Raw genomic sequence first — 17,409 nt, 5'->3', positions numbered from 1 at the left:
CATCTAAGGTTTTCATTGTGTTGTTTCTACATATAAAATTTTACCCAGAATAGTCTGGCCAACAGAAGAGGAAAATTTCATTTCTTTGCTCTTTAATTTTGAGATCGATGATGGGCTTTTGGAAAAAGCAATGGTGTTTGGCAGGTTGTAAGCACCAGGTAAAAGTGTGTGATTGAGATCAAGACGAGTAACTGTGGCTTTGTTACTCGAAATATTTGGCTTAGTACTGCCTTTGTAATTTTTTTGTTTTGAAAAATTCAAACCTGCAGCAGAGTTGAATCATGTAATGCACATCTGTACGCTCTTCACCCAGAGCCCCAAATTATTAGCATTTTCCCACATGTGTCATATTGCTTTCCAGGAACAGTGCCCTGTTAGGATTTTTAAAGACTCAGAGAGTCTGTTGCAGGCATCATGACCCTTGGCCCCTAAGTATTTCAGCATGAATCTCTCAAGAACAGGGGTGTCCTCTCTTAGATAAGAGTTTTCTTTGAATGTCAAGAAGAAACCTGGATATTATTCTCATTCATCCTCAATTTCCTGACCCACCAGAGGAAGCTACAGTAGATGGTTACTTTGTTATGAAACTGAGCAGCTCCGCTTCCTTACTGCTAAATCCTGAACACACATCATTCATGCAGGATACTTATTAAATGCCTACTATGTGTCAGGAAGTGTTTTAAGTGCTGGGAATATAACAGAACAAAACAGACAAAAGTGCCTGGCCTGAGTACATCCAGTCAGAGGAAGGGAGGGGCTGGCTCTGATGTTAGCAGTCTTGGCGTCCTCTGCGTTGGCTGCTCGGAGTGCTGCTTCAGTTCCCCTTGCCTGGTTTGCAAGAGGGATCTTGACAACTAAAATCTGTCTAGAGGAAGGAGACTGGGTGCCGAGGGGTTGCAGTTCATATTCTGTGAGAAATGGTTGCAGGAATCAGGTGTGACAATCCTAAGGACCACGCTGCGTTTACCTTAAAATATTGGAAGGGTTTTATGTGGGAGATAACTAAGCTTGTTCCTTACTGCTGAGGACAGTAATACAATTGCAGAATGGAGACAAATAATGAACAAAGGGACTTTCTAATAACTGGGGGAGAGGGCTACCCAGAGCCTCTTGAGCCTTCCATCACCAGAGCTAATCAAGAGACACCAGTGACCACCGTCAGGCTGGGTTCCTACATGGGTAGAGCATTAGATCAGGGTCACTTCCAACTTTACGTTCAATTATTATGCTAAGTTATATTTTATAAGTATTTTCCTTATTTCATTTCTGGAAAAAAATGAGCAAAAACCCTTGACATTGTGAAGATCATCAAATATAAACCTTAAAATGCTGGTGTGCAAAGTTGTGTAATTACAAGGTAAAGCTAAATTGTAGGCACCAGGGTCATGCACGAGAGTAGGGGTCTGGGAGCAGAGTGCTCCGCTTTCCATGGCAGCACTGCCTTAACTTGCTCACAGGCTCGGGCCCAGCGTTTATTATTCATCATGAAATTTACCTGAAAGGCTGGATAAAGATGCAGATTCTCTGCCCCGACCCTCTGGAGAGTCTGATGATTTAGATTAAGAGTGGGGCCCAGAATCTGTGTCTTTTTAAAACCAATATCTCTTAGAAATTCCTCCAAACATCCTCTTCTCCTTCCTCTTCATATGGTCCTTGGCAAGGCCCGCTGCAAGGTACGGCTGGCAGTGTCGTCCTGGTGCTCGCATGGTGGGGGCTTCTTCAGGGGTCTGTGAGCACAGGATGGGAGACTTACTCAGAGCAAACTGAGCATTTGCTCTCCTCCTTCATTGGCAGGTGCTTGGATTCTCACTGGAGGCACCCATTATGGCCTGATGAAGTACATCGGGGAGGTGGTGAGAGACAACACCATCAGCAGGAATTCAGAGGAGAACATTGTGGCCATTGGCATAGCGGCTTGGGGCATGGTCTCCAACAGGGACACTCTCCTCAGGAATTGCGATGCTGAGGTATGGGGCAAAAGGAGGGATGGGATAGCAGGAGAGATGGGACAGGAGGAGGTCTGCGCAGTCACGTGGGAGGAAGACCATGGCTTGGGGCTCTGGCCTGAACATTGTGGCTCTATGATAGAGCCAGCTCATGGGGAAGTCGGCCTTACAAGGAGTGCCTTTGGGACCAACAATTCAAGACAAGAATGACATGAGTGCCTTGGTGGCTCAGTCTGTTAAGTGTCTGACTCTTGATTTCAGCTCAGGTCATGACCTCATGGTCATAGAAAGCAATGGAAATGAAAGTATTATATGTTAGGACTGACAATATATGTCCAAAGCTGCACTCATAGTGAAATGCATAGCCCTATACCTTTATTAGCAAAAATCAAGAAAATAATTCAATAATAATATCTAACACTCTTTAATATTCACAACAATAAGGTTAACAATGAATTAAGTGCTACTATTACCTTTCTCATTACAGATGATAAAGTAAGAAGCTTTCTTTAGTCACATGGCTATTAAGTAGTAGAGCTATGGTTCATGGTCTTTTAGCCACCACAGTTTCAAATTAATAGGTTTGAAAAATAACATCACAATAACAGTTAAGAAGAGGAGAAAAAATAATATTCCATCAGAAATAAATTAATTAGAAAAGAAAAAAAAGAGGAAGAGTAGAAATATTCTTTATTCTCTGAAACCATTTTGACAATTTAATTAAAGAATAAATAGAACTGAGAAATCCACTATAGTAATAAATATTGAGAAAAATTGTACAGATGTGACATGCAATTGTATGTCAATACATTTGAAAATCTCAGGAAATTTATGTTTTTTATATTTTCCATAAAACAATAATTTCCAAAAGCTGATTCAACAAGAAGAGCTAGAAAATATGACTGTATGAATTATCAGTGAATGAGCTTAAAGGGAAATAAAAATCTTCAAAATTGCTCTGGGCTTAGAAGATTTCACTCAGAAAATTTTTAAAAAGTCTATTAAGAGTTAATTTAAAAAAATGTCTGTAGTCTCCAACACATAGAGAACTATGAGATCCTTATAAATTGCTGCAGAAGGAACAAATCTATGCCCTTTCTGGAAAACCATTTCAGAATTTGTACCAAGTGCATGAAGACTGTTCATACCATACTTATATCACTCGAGAATTTAATATTTAGATAAACATTATTAAAATATTTCTGATAATATCAAGAATTGACAGAAGCCTAAATATCTAGTAATATCAATAGTAGGAGGATCTTCAGCTAGATTACTATATAAACATTAAGAAAATTGTGCAAAATAATATTTCCAAAGATTTTCTGATTATATGGGAAATATTTGAAGTTTTAAATAGAAAATTATGAAAACTACATAAATTAATCTATATGCCTAGGAAAGATACAAGCATACTAAAATCTTGATGACTACCACTGAGTTGTGGAATTAAGCATGATTTTAAATTTTCTTGTACCTTTCTGCATTTTCCATGTTTGCTACAATGAGTATGTATTATTTTTAGATATTCAAATCATAGCACTGGTTTTCATTCCTTTTATGTGTCTGTTAATGAAAATCTCTAGTGACTTAGAGTAGTTTCATAGCAAACCCATATGATCTTGTTGTCAACCTCTGTTTCTTTTCGGTCTTCCCTGAAAAATAGTGCTTGGTCTTTTGCATAAGTTGAACCCAGTAATTGTTCATAATAACTTTGTCAACCATATCTTCCCATGTGGTTTCTATTCATGGCTTCATTACAAGCCCCACTACTAATAGATGGGCTCTACAAGGACCCAGATTTAGCTGGCCTGAAACAATACCAGGTTTCACAAACACTGAGATTTTATTCATCTGGATCAAGGCTACACTGTCAAAAGTGTTGTTGCATTATATATGCACACAAAAAAAGAGCTCATACATCTCCTTATTGGTTATTTCAGTGTTAAAATCCCCTTGTCAAAGTACAACTACAAAGACAAACCAAAGGCAAAGCAACATAATAAAATTTCACACACACTGAGTGGGATCATGTTAAAATTTATAAATTGATGCAGGAAAATTGAAATTGTTGCATTATCAAGTCTTCTTCCAGTGATAAGATATGGAATTTACTCAAGTCTTTGTCTTTGAGGAAAATTTTACAGTTTTCCTCATTAGGACCTACATATTTCTTCTGAGTGTTATTTCTAGAGATGATGTATTTTTGTTATTATTGCATATAGGGTCTTTATTCAATGTAATTTTGGAAGTGATTTTTATGGAAAAGGATTTATTTGTTGTTTTGAATCAAACATTTTATGAATTCTCTTTCTGTTTTAACAGTTTTTCAGTTATTCTATGCTTGCAACCATATCTCTGATAAATAGTGTTGTTTTTAAACATAACTCTTCCATTTAATTATACTTTGAATTTTTTGCTTATCTTGATGCCTGGGCTAAAATGTCCAGAGTAATGTTAAATAACAGTGATGATAACAGGTATCCCAACAGGCATTCCAAATACTGAGTATCATAGTGGTGGGAATGAGACTATCATTTTCACCAGTAAATAGGATTTGGCAAAAACTTCAAAAAATGTATATTTTAAGAAAGTACCATAAGGCATCATCCTTTTATTTTTAGTTTATAATTTTAAAAATTAAGAATGAATATTGAGCACAAAAATGTCTGTTGGGTTGCTATTTTTTCCCTTTAAAGTATAATCTAATGAACAGAGTTCTGGAAACAATGCTAATTATCCTTTAATAATCCTACTGGGTTTAATTAGTCAATGATTTATATCCGCATTCATTAGAAACTATGGTCTTTGGCTTTTCCTTTTCTGATTCTTTCCTTGTAAGCTTTTGGAACTAGTGTTGTGTTCTGGAAGGGTGTGAATGGAATAGGAATGATTTCTTCCAGGAAAGTTTGGAGGTCTCCTGCATCAATTGCCTGAATGCCTGTCTTGCTGATATTATTCCATTTGGCATTTCCAGGACTCTTCTGATTGGCGCTCCTGGCTGGGCAAGGAGCACTTTGAGAAGAGAACTGTAACATTTGAAATTTTGTTTTCATTCCTCCTTTGTTCTGATTGAATATATATGCCATCAATAGAGTCAGTAACGTTCCTCTCCTCATTAAAATTTCAACTTCGCTTGTTTTCTTGGAGTTCAGATTGAACATCTTTTAATGTGACCCTTTTAATGTGACCCATCTTTTAATGAGATTTAAGAACTAAACACTTCTGAATGGGACGGAGGGGTCAGGAACTCCTTTCTTCATGCTCCTCCAGCTTTTATTTATTCTATGGTATTAAGTATTAGGAAAAAGTATCTGTTTAATTGCTTCATTTTGTGGTCCTGTAACTATGGGCTTCTAAAGAGTAAAGACCCCATCTTGTTCATTTTTAATTCATATTATAGATCCTGGCAAGGTCTTGGCATATGATAGATTCCAGATACATATATATATGTGTCTCTATCAATGTATCTAGACACACACACACATAAATATAAGTGTATGTGTGTGTGTGTGTATGTGTACATAACTACATGCACACTCACATATCTGTGTGTGTGTCTGGATACACACATACACACATAAACACCCACACTTCCTTGAGTGCTATCAATTTCAATGAATTGATATAAACGAGCACAGGGCAATGAACCAAGAACTGGACTGGGAATCTGATCCTTATCCTGTCACCGGCCATTTATGTGACAATGGGGAAGTCACCTAACCATTTTGAAGCCTCATTTCTTCATATTTAAAATGAAGTCCTGTACTGTAAGATCTCAAAGATCCTTCTGAACTTAGGACCCTGGGAGGATGTATCAATATAGGTGAGCCTGAATAGTTAGCCTTAACATTAACATATAAAAATTTTATCATGTGTCTTGACCAACAAATAAATCTCGAAGACAAGATTCTCTGTACTTTTCAGGGATATTTTTCAGCTCAGTACATAATGGATGACTTCAAGAGAGACCCTCTGTATATCTTGGACAACAACCACACCCATCTGCTGCTTGTGGACAACGGCTGCCATGGACATCCTACAGTTGAAGCAAAACTCCGGAATCAGCTGGAGAAGTACATCTCTGAGCGCACTATTCAAGGTCAGGGTTTAGGAAATGGGCCTTAGACATAGTATCAAGAGCAGTAGCTGCAGCACCAACAGTACCCGCCAATCATTGAGTGAAGCATGGTGAACCCACCCAATTAGATGTCCTATTGCCAAAGAGGAGCTGTTATTTCTCTTCTTTCTTTGACATCCTAGAAGTGTTTCTGCCAAGGTTTCTGTGCGCGTACCTTCCACGTGCTGGAGCATAAATGTTGCCTTATCACACTCTGTCACACTACTGATAGCAGTATAGAAAACCTGCTATCTCTTCTGCTAGACAACATTTAAGAACAAATAAAATCCATCTTAGTAAATCTGAGATTATGAAGCAATGTAGTTAGCTAGGGTAAAAACCATAAAAATCAACCTGTTAGCTTAACAGTTGGATGCGTTACTGGTTTGGATCTTGGCTATTTTTATACAATAGAACCACTTAAAATGGTTCTTCAAGGGAAGAATGCAGCAGTTGAGTGAAAGCCTTTATTTGCCATGGGAAGTGACAAATTCTCTCTCTCTCACCGCTACTGAGATATTGGTGCTGAGATGTGTCCTGTTATGGAACTAGAGTACCTCATGATGTAGTGACAGACTCCATAACAGGGACATATTGGAGATGTTCTCAACCTTTTTCCCTTTTCACTGGGACATACATAAAGGAAGACATTTATATATGTAATACTCTTTCTTTAGAGAACACATGGTTATGAGATTTTTTTCACCCACTTAGGAAAACATAGGATTATGCAAATTAGTGAGGGTGTAATTATTATAAGGATAAGCTGGAACCTGGCCTAATATACATTAGCAAAAGTAAATCATTCACAGCCTTTAGTGTTTTAAATATCACTAACAGGGCAGCTCAGGTGGCTCAGAGGTTTAGTGCCGCCTTCAGCCCAGGGCGTGATCCTGGAGACCCTGGATTGAGTCCCACGTCGGGCTCCCTGCATGGAGCCTGCTTCCCCCTCTGCCTGAGTCTCTGCCTCTCTCTCTGTGTGTCTCTCATGAATAAATAAATAAAATCTTTAAAAAAAATAAATAAATATCACTAACAAATTGCAACATGACCTGTGTCATACTATTACTGGTTTGGGGGTACAGAGAAACATCTGCCATGATCAATGGGGAGATAGTCAAGTCTGAGATCTACAGTCATCACCCCACACCCTGGGCTCATGGAGCAGAAGCTCCTGGTCTACCTTTTCTTGACATAGGTGAGTATTTCTAATGAGCCCAGTATAAGTTTTACATTTTATGCCTTACAGATTCCAACTATGGTGGCAAGATCCCCATTGTGTGTTTTGCCCAAGGAGGTGGCAGAGAAACTTTGAAAGTGAGTCTTGGTTTGGTTTTCTAGAAAACTGATCAACAAACTAACTCAGCAAATTTGTGTTTTCAGGGCTTTGGAGCTCATGTAATCTAACCTGACTAATTTATTTTACTACAACAAGTAGGCAGTATTTTCTTCACCATATAATGTTCCCTAACAGTCCGGAGGAGGTTTTGGAAGAACATGAGTGGCTTGTATACCTAATGTTGGCTTTGGCCATCAGCCCTACCAAGGAGTAAGTCTTAACTCACTTAAAGATCATAATCAGCATATTATATTGGAGAACCATGGCCACCCCATCTGCATGGAGATAAGCTGTGAACATACACAAAAAGGCTAGTGGTGTTCCTAAACCACTAAAGGCCCATCCACATGCTTCCTGGGCCTGCAAGGACTCTACCTATAAGAAGGAACCCTGAGCCCAAAGTGATTCCAGGGTCACAGAAAGTTTCCTGGATGATTCTATACCTGCAGCATTGAACAGTGGAGCAAGAATTCTGCTTCTCACCCCATCCGTGTTACTCTGATGTTTCTGAATTCCTCTTAACCTGCAGCCAGGCTTCTGCCTGGCTTTTTTAGAAAGTATCAGTGTAATTGCATTTTTGTCGCTATTTGAAGGCATGTGCATCACGTTGAAGATCTCACTGTTTTAGCAATAGGACTTCACAAGAAAGTGACTTTTAAGTCCTCCTTTTAATTAATTTCCATGTTGGTTTGCCTACCTCCTTGTGTCCTCTATCCTGTGTAGATACCATGGTTCTTGATCCTCTCCCCTTCCTCTCAGATTCTCCTCCTGGAATTACAAGTAATTCCTGGTGAAGTTATTTGGAATAATGATCTAGCACTTTGTTTATTCTTTTATATAACAATGGCTTTTTCATTCATTCATTCATTCATTCATTCATTCATTCATTCACACCTGCTGTGAGATCTGCTGAGACCATGGTTAAATGAAAGTTTTTCAGGGAAAGAATTTTCAGGAAAAAAATTAAAGAATTTTTTGGAAATTGTCAGTATGTGAATGGTTGAAGAACAGGAGAGAAGAGAGAAAGAGAGAAGGGGAGAAAGGAATTGAAAGATGGTTATGTTTACAAGCTCTCTCTCCAATTTTAGATTTGGAATTTTGATTTCCAGAGAATACTGCGGGCCCAGGCACTGTAGTCCTATGGCATTTTCCCCAAATGCCTGTGCAGCTGGTAACTACGCCCAGGACAGGGGACAGGACAGAGGAGGGAAGCTCCCTGTCTGATCACCCCATTTTGGCCCCAGCATGTGGACATTTGTCTGTAGGGCAGGCAGTGGGGTGCAGAGCTGGAAACGCCCCTCTGTCTGCCCAGATGAGGCACTACACACTTTATGGACAGTGTATTCTCCAGAAAGGCGTTCAGTCTCTGCTAACGGCAGTTTCTTCTGTGCCTATAGATTACTTTGTCTTGCTGTCAAGTGATTTAAAATTCTTAAGACCTATTATAGCCTCTGTGGTTTTTATAAAGCAAATAATAAAAGTGTGTTGCGTATTTATCTGGGAAGCAAATTTAATTTTATTCTCTTTTCATAAAAGGGGGCAAGGAAAATTATTTGGGAATTATAAGGGAAATATGTGTCCATGTAATACAAAACACATGGCTGCTGCTTTGAAGGTATTTTCATACCTTACAAGTATGAATATTGTTAACCTCTGTCAGATAAGCTATCACCGATAATATTGAATACTGTCTTGGGAGTTGTCATGCATATCTATGATGCCAGTATTTGAAATGATCAATTTTGTATATAGAGATGTTTTAAGCACTTATTTATGGAGAACTTAAGCCCATCACACAGGTCCTTTTTATGGGAATTGGTATTAGCACAGTATATAATACAGGTGGCTTAGGTTGCTCGCTCATAAGTAGTTGCAGACATTTGGTTTGCTTCTGACTGAAACAAAACCCCAAAGGAAAATGTGCAGAGATGCATCAAGGTGTCTGGTTGACCAGCTTGGTCCTGAGCACGTTCTGTTGGTCATCAGTGTGTCTTCCATCTAGCTGACTCTGTCTCCCCTCTCCCAGGCCATCAACACCTCCATCAAAAGCAAAATCCCCTGTGTGGTGGTGGAAGGCTCAGGGCAGATTGCAGACGTGATCGCGAGCCTGGTGGAGGTGGAGGACGTCCTGACGTCATCCGTGGTCAAGGAGAAGTTGGTGCGCTTCTTACCCCGCACGGTGTCCCGGCTGCCTGAGGAGGAGACCGAGAGTTGGATCAAATGGGTAAGCTGTAGGGGGGCTTCTGGGAGCTGAGAAGAAGGCAGCCAAGTTCATGGGGAGGGAGGAAGCCTGAAGTGTCCAACTCCACTAGAGCTGGCCGTTTTATCCATTCTCGGTGGCACTGAAGCGATACTCTGGCCCAAACTAGGTTTCTTGCTGGACATTGAAGCTCACATAGGTTAAATAACTCATCAAGTCTCCAGACCTGGGGGATAGCATTCAGGGTTCAGACTCAAGTCTGCTTGCAAAGCTGGTAATCCTTTGACACCATGACTTCAACAAATGTTTAACTTCCCAGTTCTGTGTGTATCAGTGGAGCAGAGGAAAGAAATCCCTGGTAATGATGTTTTAGAACTCCAGATTCTAAACAGAGTCTACACCCATTGGAGAAGTTGTTGTAACAGAATAATCGCCTTTCTAAATTAACTGGCCTGTGACACAATTCAGAATCTCTCACCTTTCTTATCAGATCATGGAAGAAACATGTACTTATCAGAATATCTATTACATGTCTTATGGCTTAGCCTATGGAAGTATTTCAGCATAGTGCCATGCCATTCTGTTTTATGATTGCTGTTGACTTGAACCAACTTCCATTTCCTTGACTGCTCAGTTCTTAGAAAGCCCATGTTAATATCAGTGGGTACATTCAAGTCAGCTCATTCCAGAATGGACTTTGATGCTTGGATATTTTTTGGAATATATGCTGCCACTTGGGAATCATAAAGGAAATAACAGGCTATAGACAATGAGGGAGTTATTTTTTTTAAAGATTTTATTTATCTATTCATGAGAGACACGCAGAGAGAGACAGAGACATAGGCAGAGGGATAAGCAGGTTCCATATGGGGAGCCCCATGCGGGACTCGATCCTGGAACTCTGGAATCATGCGCTGAGCCAGAAGCAGATGTTCAACCACTGAACCACCAAGGTGTCCTGAGAGTTATTTTTAATCATAGAACCCATTTTGTCATAAGAGTTCAAGGTTGAATTTAGTATAAGAAATATTATTGGGATCCCTGGGTGGTGCAGCGGTTTAGCGCCTGCCTTTGGCCCAGGGCGCGATCCTGGAGACCCGGGATCGAATCCCACATCGGGCTCCCGGTGCATGGAGCCTGCTTCTCCCTCTGCCTATGTCTCTGCCTCTCTCTCTCTCTCACTGTGTGCCTATCATAAATAGATAAAACAAAACAAAACAAAAGAAATATTATTTAACTAGACTGGCATTTTAACACTATTTAGTTGTGAAAGCATTTCAAAATATCCAATGCAGCAAACTGAAACCCTGGTATCATGAAGATAGTCTTGTTCATAGGTAGTCTCTGCCATTGTTTAAGGCAAGTCTGAATAAACCAAATCCTTGTTAATTATGAGAAAAATGAACTCAGCCTTCTAGGCTGCTGGGTTCTCTGGTAAATTAACACACAGTGGGACCCTACTGGTCTTATTTAATTTCAGATGCACGGATGATTAGCTGGTAATCCTGGTGAGATGCGATGGCTGAAGTGGTCAAGAAGCAAGTCCTTTCTGGATAATTAATTCTTATTACCTAAAATTTAGAATTTAAAAACACAGATGTATCTTCTTCCAGTGTCAGTGTTGGTGCTGAATGATGTTCTGCCCCACGTATGCTTGTATGATATTCCTACTTGAATTATAGCATTTTTTCAGGTTTTACTAAAAATATAAAGCTGATGGTTTTATATAAAAGTTCATGCTGGGATTTCCTTGTATCTTGGCCAACTCCTGTTGAGAGACAGACACAAGGTGAACAGAGATCAAATTTTATCAGCTTCATTGATGATGAAGACAAAATTGTCAGAGGTGGCTTAGGGGTGCAGTTGTAATGGGCTTCCTTGTGCTGAGCCCCAGAATGAGACAGATGAGCCCATCTAGACAGAGGCAGCCATGGATAGCAGCTGCCTCCCCACCCCAGCCAAGTGTGTGGCCCATGGCAGAGCAGAACACTAGTACTCTGCAAGGAGTAGATCCAGAGAAGCAGGAAAGGGCTGGCTGGGCAGAGTGAGAGTCATCAACCAGACATGTCACTCCCTGACCCTGAATGGGAGTAAGTGAAGGGGTGGAGAATGTCAAGGGGCTTGATTTGGATGGAGCTCACTTTGCATGGAAATATGTGGGTGAGGAAAAGGAGTCCTCCCTTCCCAAAGTGGTTATACACTTTTCATTCTCCACATATGGAGACCTAAATGGTCTGAGTCAATTCCAAACACAGCAACAGAGCAATCCCAGAGACATTGACTGTTGAGCACTAAACTCAAGGTGCTTTCTTGGGTGCATGGAAGAAATTCAGTGGTTGGTTCAAGGATACCCACAGAGGAAGGAATAGGCAACTCTTAGCTTACCCACCAAAGATGGCCCTGGATCCTCGTCCGTGGCTTTCCCTTTACTCCTCATGCAAGTTGGCTTGCAGAGTCTGAGCCAGGTCATGTCCAAAGAACAGAGGCCATCCAATGAGTCCTCCACCCTCAGTGAGGGAATTTGATTTCTGCTTTCAGAAAACTGTTACAGGAAATCTGAAACAGGCTAAAAATCAGACACATCTCACTTATCCTTCCTGGAATTCATACCTCATTCATATTCATATCTAATATGCTAATAATCCTTCATAATTATAATCAGGTCAGAAGACATCCATCAATAATAAAAATTGGTCTGGCATTTTAATTATGCACTTATATGAAGTTTTGCAATCAGTACAGATTTCCCAAAAGACCAAGCTCAAGAGTGGAATTGTTAATTAATGAATGTATACATCCAGTCAGATATTAACTGAACAACCCTCCAGGCTAATTAGAGGTGACCTCACTGATCTTGTGGATGACCAGCCCCCAAATCTGAACTCATGGTTTCCTGACCTTTCCAGGGAACTCAATATATCTCCACTGGGATCATGCTTTCTTTTTCTACCAGTTCAACCAGAATTGTTCTCTTCTGCCTGCTCGTCACCTTCTGGAGAACTTACCCCTTCATAGTATCCCAATCCATCAGTCCGCCTAGATACCATTCATTTATTTCAAACTCTTTCATCTACTCATTTATTCATTTGATATTTATTGAGCATATACCATATGTCAGGTTCTGGAATAAGCATTTCAGAAAGAGCAGTGTACACAATGGGAAGAGTCCTTGTCCCCATAAGAGAAAACAGAAATTGGAATAAAGTTTGTGTTGAGTGATTATGATACATAGCGTTGTATAATTTCAAACTGAAATGAGTGTGCTAAAGAAAGGTAACATGGATTTGGAAGGGTATGAGCCAAGGGAGCCTGGCCTGGTAAGAAAGGTCTCTCAGGAGACTTCTCAGAGGAGGTGAGAGCTGTGATCTGAAGGGCGGTAGTCAGTGGGGGTGAAGACTGGGATTGTAATGATGAGGATAGCATGTGCAAATGTCCTGAGGCGCAAAGCAAGCATGGCCTACCTGAGGACCTGGAATATGGCAGTGAGGGTTGGAGTTCCCAGGGGAAGCTGGAGAGCTTATGAAGAGCCAGGCCAGGCAGCTTCTCGATCACTGTTTTGAGGTCTGGATCATGTTCAAGTGGAAGAGGAAGTCACTGCAAGGTTGAATCAGGGTGAGCATGTGGTGAGTTGTGTTCAGGGAAGCTCACACTGGCTGCAGTGGCAGGGGGCAGGGCTAGAGGAGGCAAGAAGGAGGTGTCAAGGAGGGAGACCATGTAGGATTCCCCAAAGGTGTCCCTGGGCCCCATCAGTGTGCTCTGTACCCATATTCACCTTCTCCTTTTTCCTTTTTGTTTGGAAGGGAAAGATGTCTCAGCCCCTCAGTGCTACCCGCCCCCACGTGTGCCTGGAATCTTGGGACCTGGACCCCTTCCCCCTGTCATTTCTAGTTGCACTCCCTTCCTCTTGCCTGGGCTAGGACTGCCCACTTGGAGACAGGACCCCATCCTTCACGCTCACCCTCCCATTGCCTACAGTGTGTGTGTCCCTGTGGTTTTCCTATATTTCCTGGTCACCCCCAATCACTGCATGCTCTGAACTAAGGCCTCCAGTACTGCCTTCCCAGGAGACTGCAGCCCAAACCGTCACTCCTAACGTCCAAATCCAAGGCCAGGCGAGACTCTGCAGTTCCAGATCCTCATTTCCAAATGTTGCTGGGCCCCTGTCTCCAACCTGGAGCCCAGTAAACCAAAACCAGGCTGGCTTCCTCTTCTACAGGCGCTCTACCTTGTTGAGCTCTGGCCAAGCTCAATGACCCTGGAAGCCTTGGGATTGGGTTTTATTCATTTATTTATTTTTGAAAGATTTTATTTAGTTATTTGAGATAGAGAGAGAGAGCAAGAGAGCGAGCAAGCACGAGTGTGGGGGAGGGGCAGCAGGAAAGGGAAAAAGCAGACTCCTTGCTGAGTAGGGAGCCCAATGTGTGGCTTGATCCCAGGACCCCGAGATCACAATCTGAGCTGAAGGCAGTCACTTAACTGACTGAGCCACCCAGGTGCCTTGAGATCGGGTTTTAAAATTATTACAGAAAAATCATGAAGGATAATAGCAAATTCCTTTTCTCTTTATCCAATCAAGTCCTCTTGGCTGTTGTTCATATTGTACTTTTCCTTCCCACAGGTTAAGCCCTGATGACCACACTGGGTGGTTTCTATGACTTTCTCTTCCTCTTTTCACTTTTGTTCGCTCATTCAACAATTGCCTACCATGTGCCAAGCCTGATGACATGGGTGCATGCACATGCACACTCACACAGTCATGCACATGCATACTCACAACCTGCACACACTCACATACCCATGCACACTCATACACACCCACACAGCCCACTCACACACTCACATACATTTACCCACACTCACAATGCTCACTCACACCTGCACACACTCACTCACACATGTCCACACTCATATATGCCCACACACTCATAAACACCCATGCACACACTCACGCATGCTCACTCACACACACTCACTCACACATGTCCACACTCATATATGCCCACACACTCATAAACACCCATGCACACACTCACGCATGCTCACTCACACACACATGCACACACACACTCGCATTCACCCCCAGTCCCTGAGTCTCAGCTCTTCAATAGGAACTTTTTCACTTGTGTCATCCTCGTACAACCAGTACTTTGTTCTCATTGTAGCTAAGGACTCATTATTTCAACTCAGAGGTCAGGTGCTAAGGGGACAGGTGCCGTAGGTGAGGGAAGGGGCTCTGGAACACCCCGTAGAGGTCTTCAAGAAAGAATGGAATAAAAGATTCTTTACCAAAAGAGAGACGTTTATGCTCCTTATGACTGAAATCAGTTGCCTGACAACTGTGCTCTTTAAATCTTGCCAGCTCAAAGAAATTCTCGAAAGTTCTCACCTATTAACAGTTATTAAAATGGAAGAAGCTGGAGATGAAATTGTGAGCAATGCTATTTCTTATGCTTTGTACAAAGGTGAGTAAAAATAGCTCCTCTAGAAGTTTGGGCTTTGTGTTGCTTTCTGTGGCTTCTAATGGCCTGCATGTATTTCTTAAAACAGCTTTATGGAAATATAATCTTGTACTTAATTTTGGCTATCATAGATTGGAAGCTAGAGTAACTACTATTGACCTGCTGAGTTAAATCTTCTTGGTTGGATGTATTTAATAGAATAAGAATTTTTATGTCATTAAGGTACTGACCAAATACGATCCCAGCACTCTCCAAAGAGCTGTCTGTAACAATCGTTTAAATTTTTCAGCTGAGTCTCAGGAGGTGGTGAAAGCTTTGGGCTCTGTCCTAGGGTTCTGCATATATATGTACACACATGCACATGTACTTTGTACATGTAAATAATTTTGCATTCAGTTTCAGGAATCTACAAATCTCCTGAAGCTTATGAATGAACCTGTTTTAAAATTCTCACCTGTGATCTTTGCTGTCTTAGAATTCCATCAAGGTGGATGTTACCTGGAGTAAATTGATCCTTGGCAAAGACCATGTAGAGTTGAGCCACCTGATTAATATATGTAAGGTATGCAGAGAGAGTAGGGTGAGGTACCTAGGAAGGGTGATTTAAGCATTAACTATTTATTAAAATTATTCGTATTATGTTTGCCAGAAATTTGGTTGTAAGCGTATTTATTAAAATGGGATTATATTTGTAGAGATTTGTGAATGCAGAATACATTAGCTCTGGAAAAGACATTAGACATTGTTATAATATGGCTCATTATTTTGTAGATTTAGATATAGTATAAGTCAGATATGGTCCTTGAAATATAATATTCATGGAATCTGAACCTATGGAAAATATCAATATAGCATAATTATCTGTTAGGATATGAAATGGAAAGATATTATGGTTTGAATTGATCCTCATTATATACTTCTAGGACATACAGAATATGGACAAGAGTGACTAAAATGAAGATGCATAAGAACAGGCGAAATGACTGCTCTGAGTGTCAGATTCTAAGAGAACGTGCTTAGAATCTACTTTATAAAAGGCTCTGATAATTGGCTGTGGAATGGTTCTGACTTTCTTTTTTCTAGTGAGTTGATTTTTCCACCCCCTGTCCTCCTACAGCCTTTAGCACCAATGAACAAGATAAGGATAACTGGAATGGGCAGCTGAAGCTTCTGCTGGAATGGAACCAGCTGGACCTAGCCAATGAGGAGATATTCACCAACGACCGCCGATGGGAGGTAAAAAGAAGCTCTCCTGGGCTAGTCCAGTGTCAGGTCTGGTCCACTTATTGCGAGATCTTCAATATCGGATCTTGTAGAGGACTGTCCCCTCTGGTGTCAGCTGTCACTTTCCTTATCCATAGTGTAGGACGATCACATGGACTTAGTAGGTTTGTTGTTAAGAGATAATAAAAACAAAAGCACTCATGCAAGAACATATCAATCCACTAGTGCCAGCCAAAGTTTCCAGCCTGCAGTCACAACCTGAGAGGTGCTTCTCCATCTGGGTGCAGAGGTGCAGACCCCCTCCTGGGAGCAGATGGGGCGATGTATGGAGATAGTCTGTGCAAGATGGCTAAAAGGGGTTTATCAGAAGTAGCCTGACTACAAATCAAGACAGCACTGCTCATTTTTTGCACCCTGCCGCCTCTGCCCAGCTAAGGTCTGATAAGAGGGTTGTCAGCCGTGAGATGCATAAGGGAAAAATAGAACAACTCGATTGAAGACACACAATGAATGTCTTAGAGTTAGACAGAGACTCTGGATTCTTGGCCAAACAAACATCTTGAATACGGAAGTTGTATGTCTGATAAAAACTGTAATTTTTTTCCAGTAGGCTGATTCTTCTCAGAAGAGCTGTAGGACTGCCTACTTTAGCAGTGTCCTCTTGTGTACAGCTCACGTTAAATAGTTCTAGGAGCTTTGTTCAGAGGAACAATTACAGCCCATCATTCTTGGATCTGCGAGGCTGTGTGCTGCTTTGTTTTCTGCTCTTTTGGATCAATCTAAGTCATAAGTGGGCAGTGAAAATCTATTTAGTTTTATGAGAGTTCGTGTAGATCAGAAGGCTCGTGTATCTCATGACATTCATCCTGTGTTGTCAGGTTCAGAAAACACTTCTAGGCTCATTGTTGTAAAATCAGATGAAGACTTGATTTATATTAATACATTATCAATTTTAATAATGTAATGCAAATAAAGTAACGGCTTATGGGCTTTTAAATTATTTATTCCCTTAGCAAACATTATCTTGTGTTTGGTCTTTGCAGTAGGGTGAACCCTATTGCACGCTGCAAGGCTTTAGGAAGTTGAAAGTAGGTAGAATTATAAGGAGATCTAGTTAATTG

The 17,409-nt window shown here is 40.9% G+C and overlaps 1 protein-coding gene across 1 annotated transcript in view; it reads left to right on the top strand.

Annotated features, from left to right (window-relative positions):
* The window catches only part of TRPM8 (transient receptor potential cation channel subfamily M member 8), a 74,273-nt gene that overhangs the window by 13,143 nt on the left and 43,721 nt on the right, over positions 1-17,409 (top strand). Inside the window, exons 5-10 of the mRNA XM_055300024.1 lie at positions 1,795-1,967; positions 5,874-6,048; positions 7,316-7,383; positions 9,432-9,629; positions 14,965-15,067; positions 16,182-16,300. Coding sequence (XP_055155999.1) covers positions 1,795-1,967; positions 5,874-6,048; positions 7,316-7,383; positions 9,432-9,629; positions 14,965-15,067; positions 16,182-16,300 — 836 coding nt within the window. The remainder of the gene's footprint in view (positions 1-1,794; positions 1,968-5,873; positions 6,049-7,315; positions 7,384-9,431; positions 9,630-14,964; positions 15,068-16,181; positions 16,301-17,409) is intronic.

Source organism: Nyctereutes procyonoides, unplaced genomic scaffold (genome assembly GCF_905146905.1).
Source record: "Nyctereutes procyonoides isolate TBG_1078 unplaced genomic scaffold, NYPRO_anot_genome, whole genome shotgun sequence".
Classification (NCBI taxonomy): Eukaryota; Metazoa; Chordata; class Mammalia; order Carnivora; family Canidae; genus Nyctereutes; species Nyctereutes procyonoides.
This window is presented reverse-complemented; position numbering and strand designations above follow the sequence as displayed.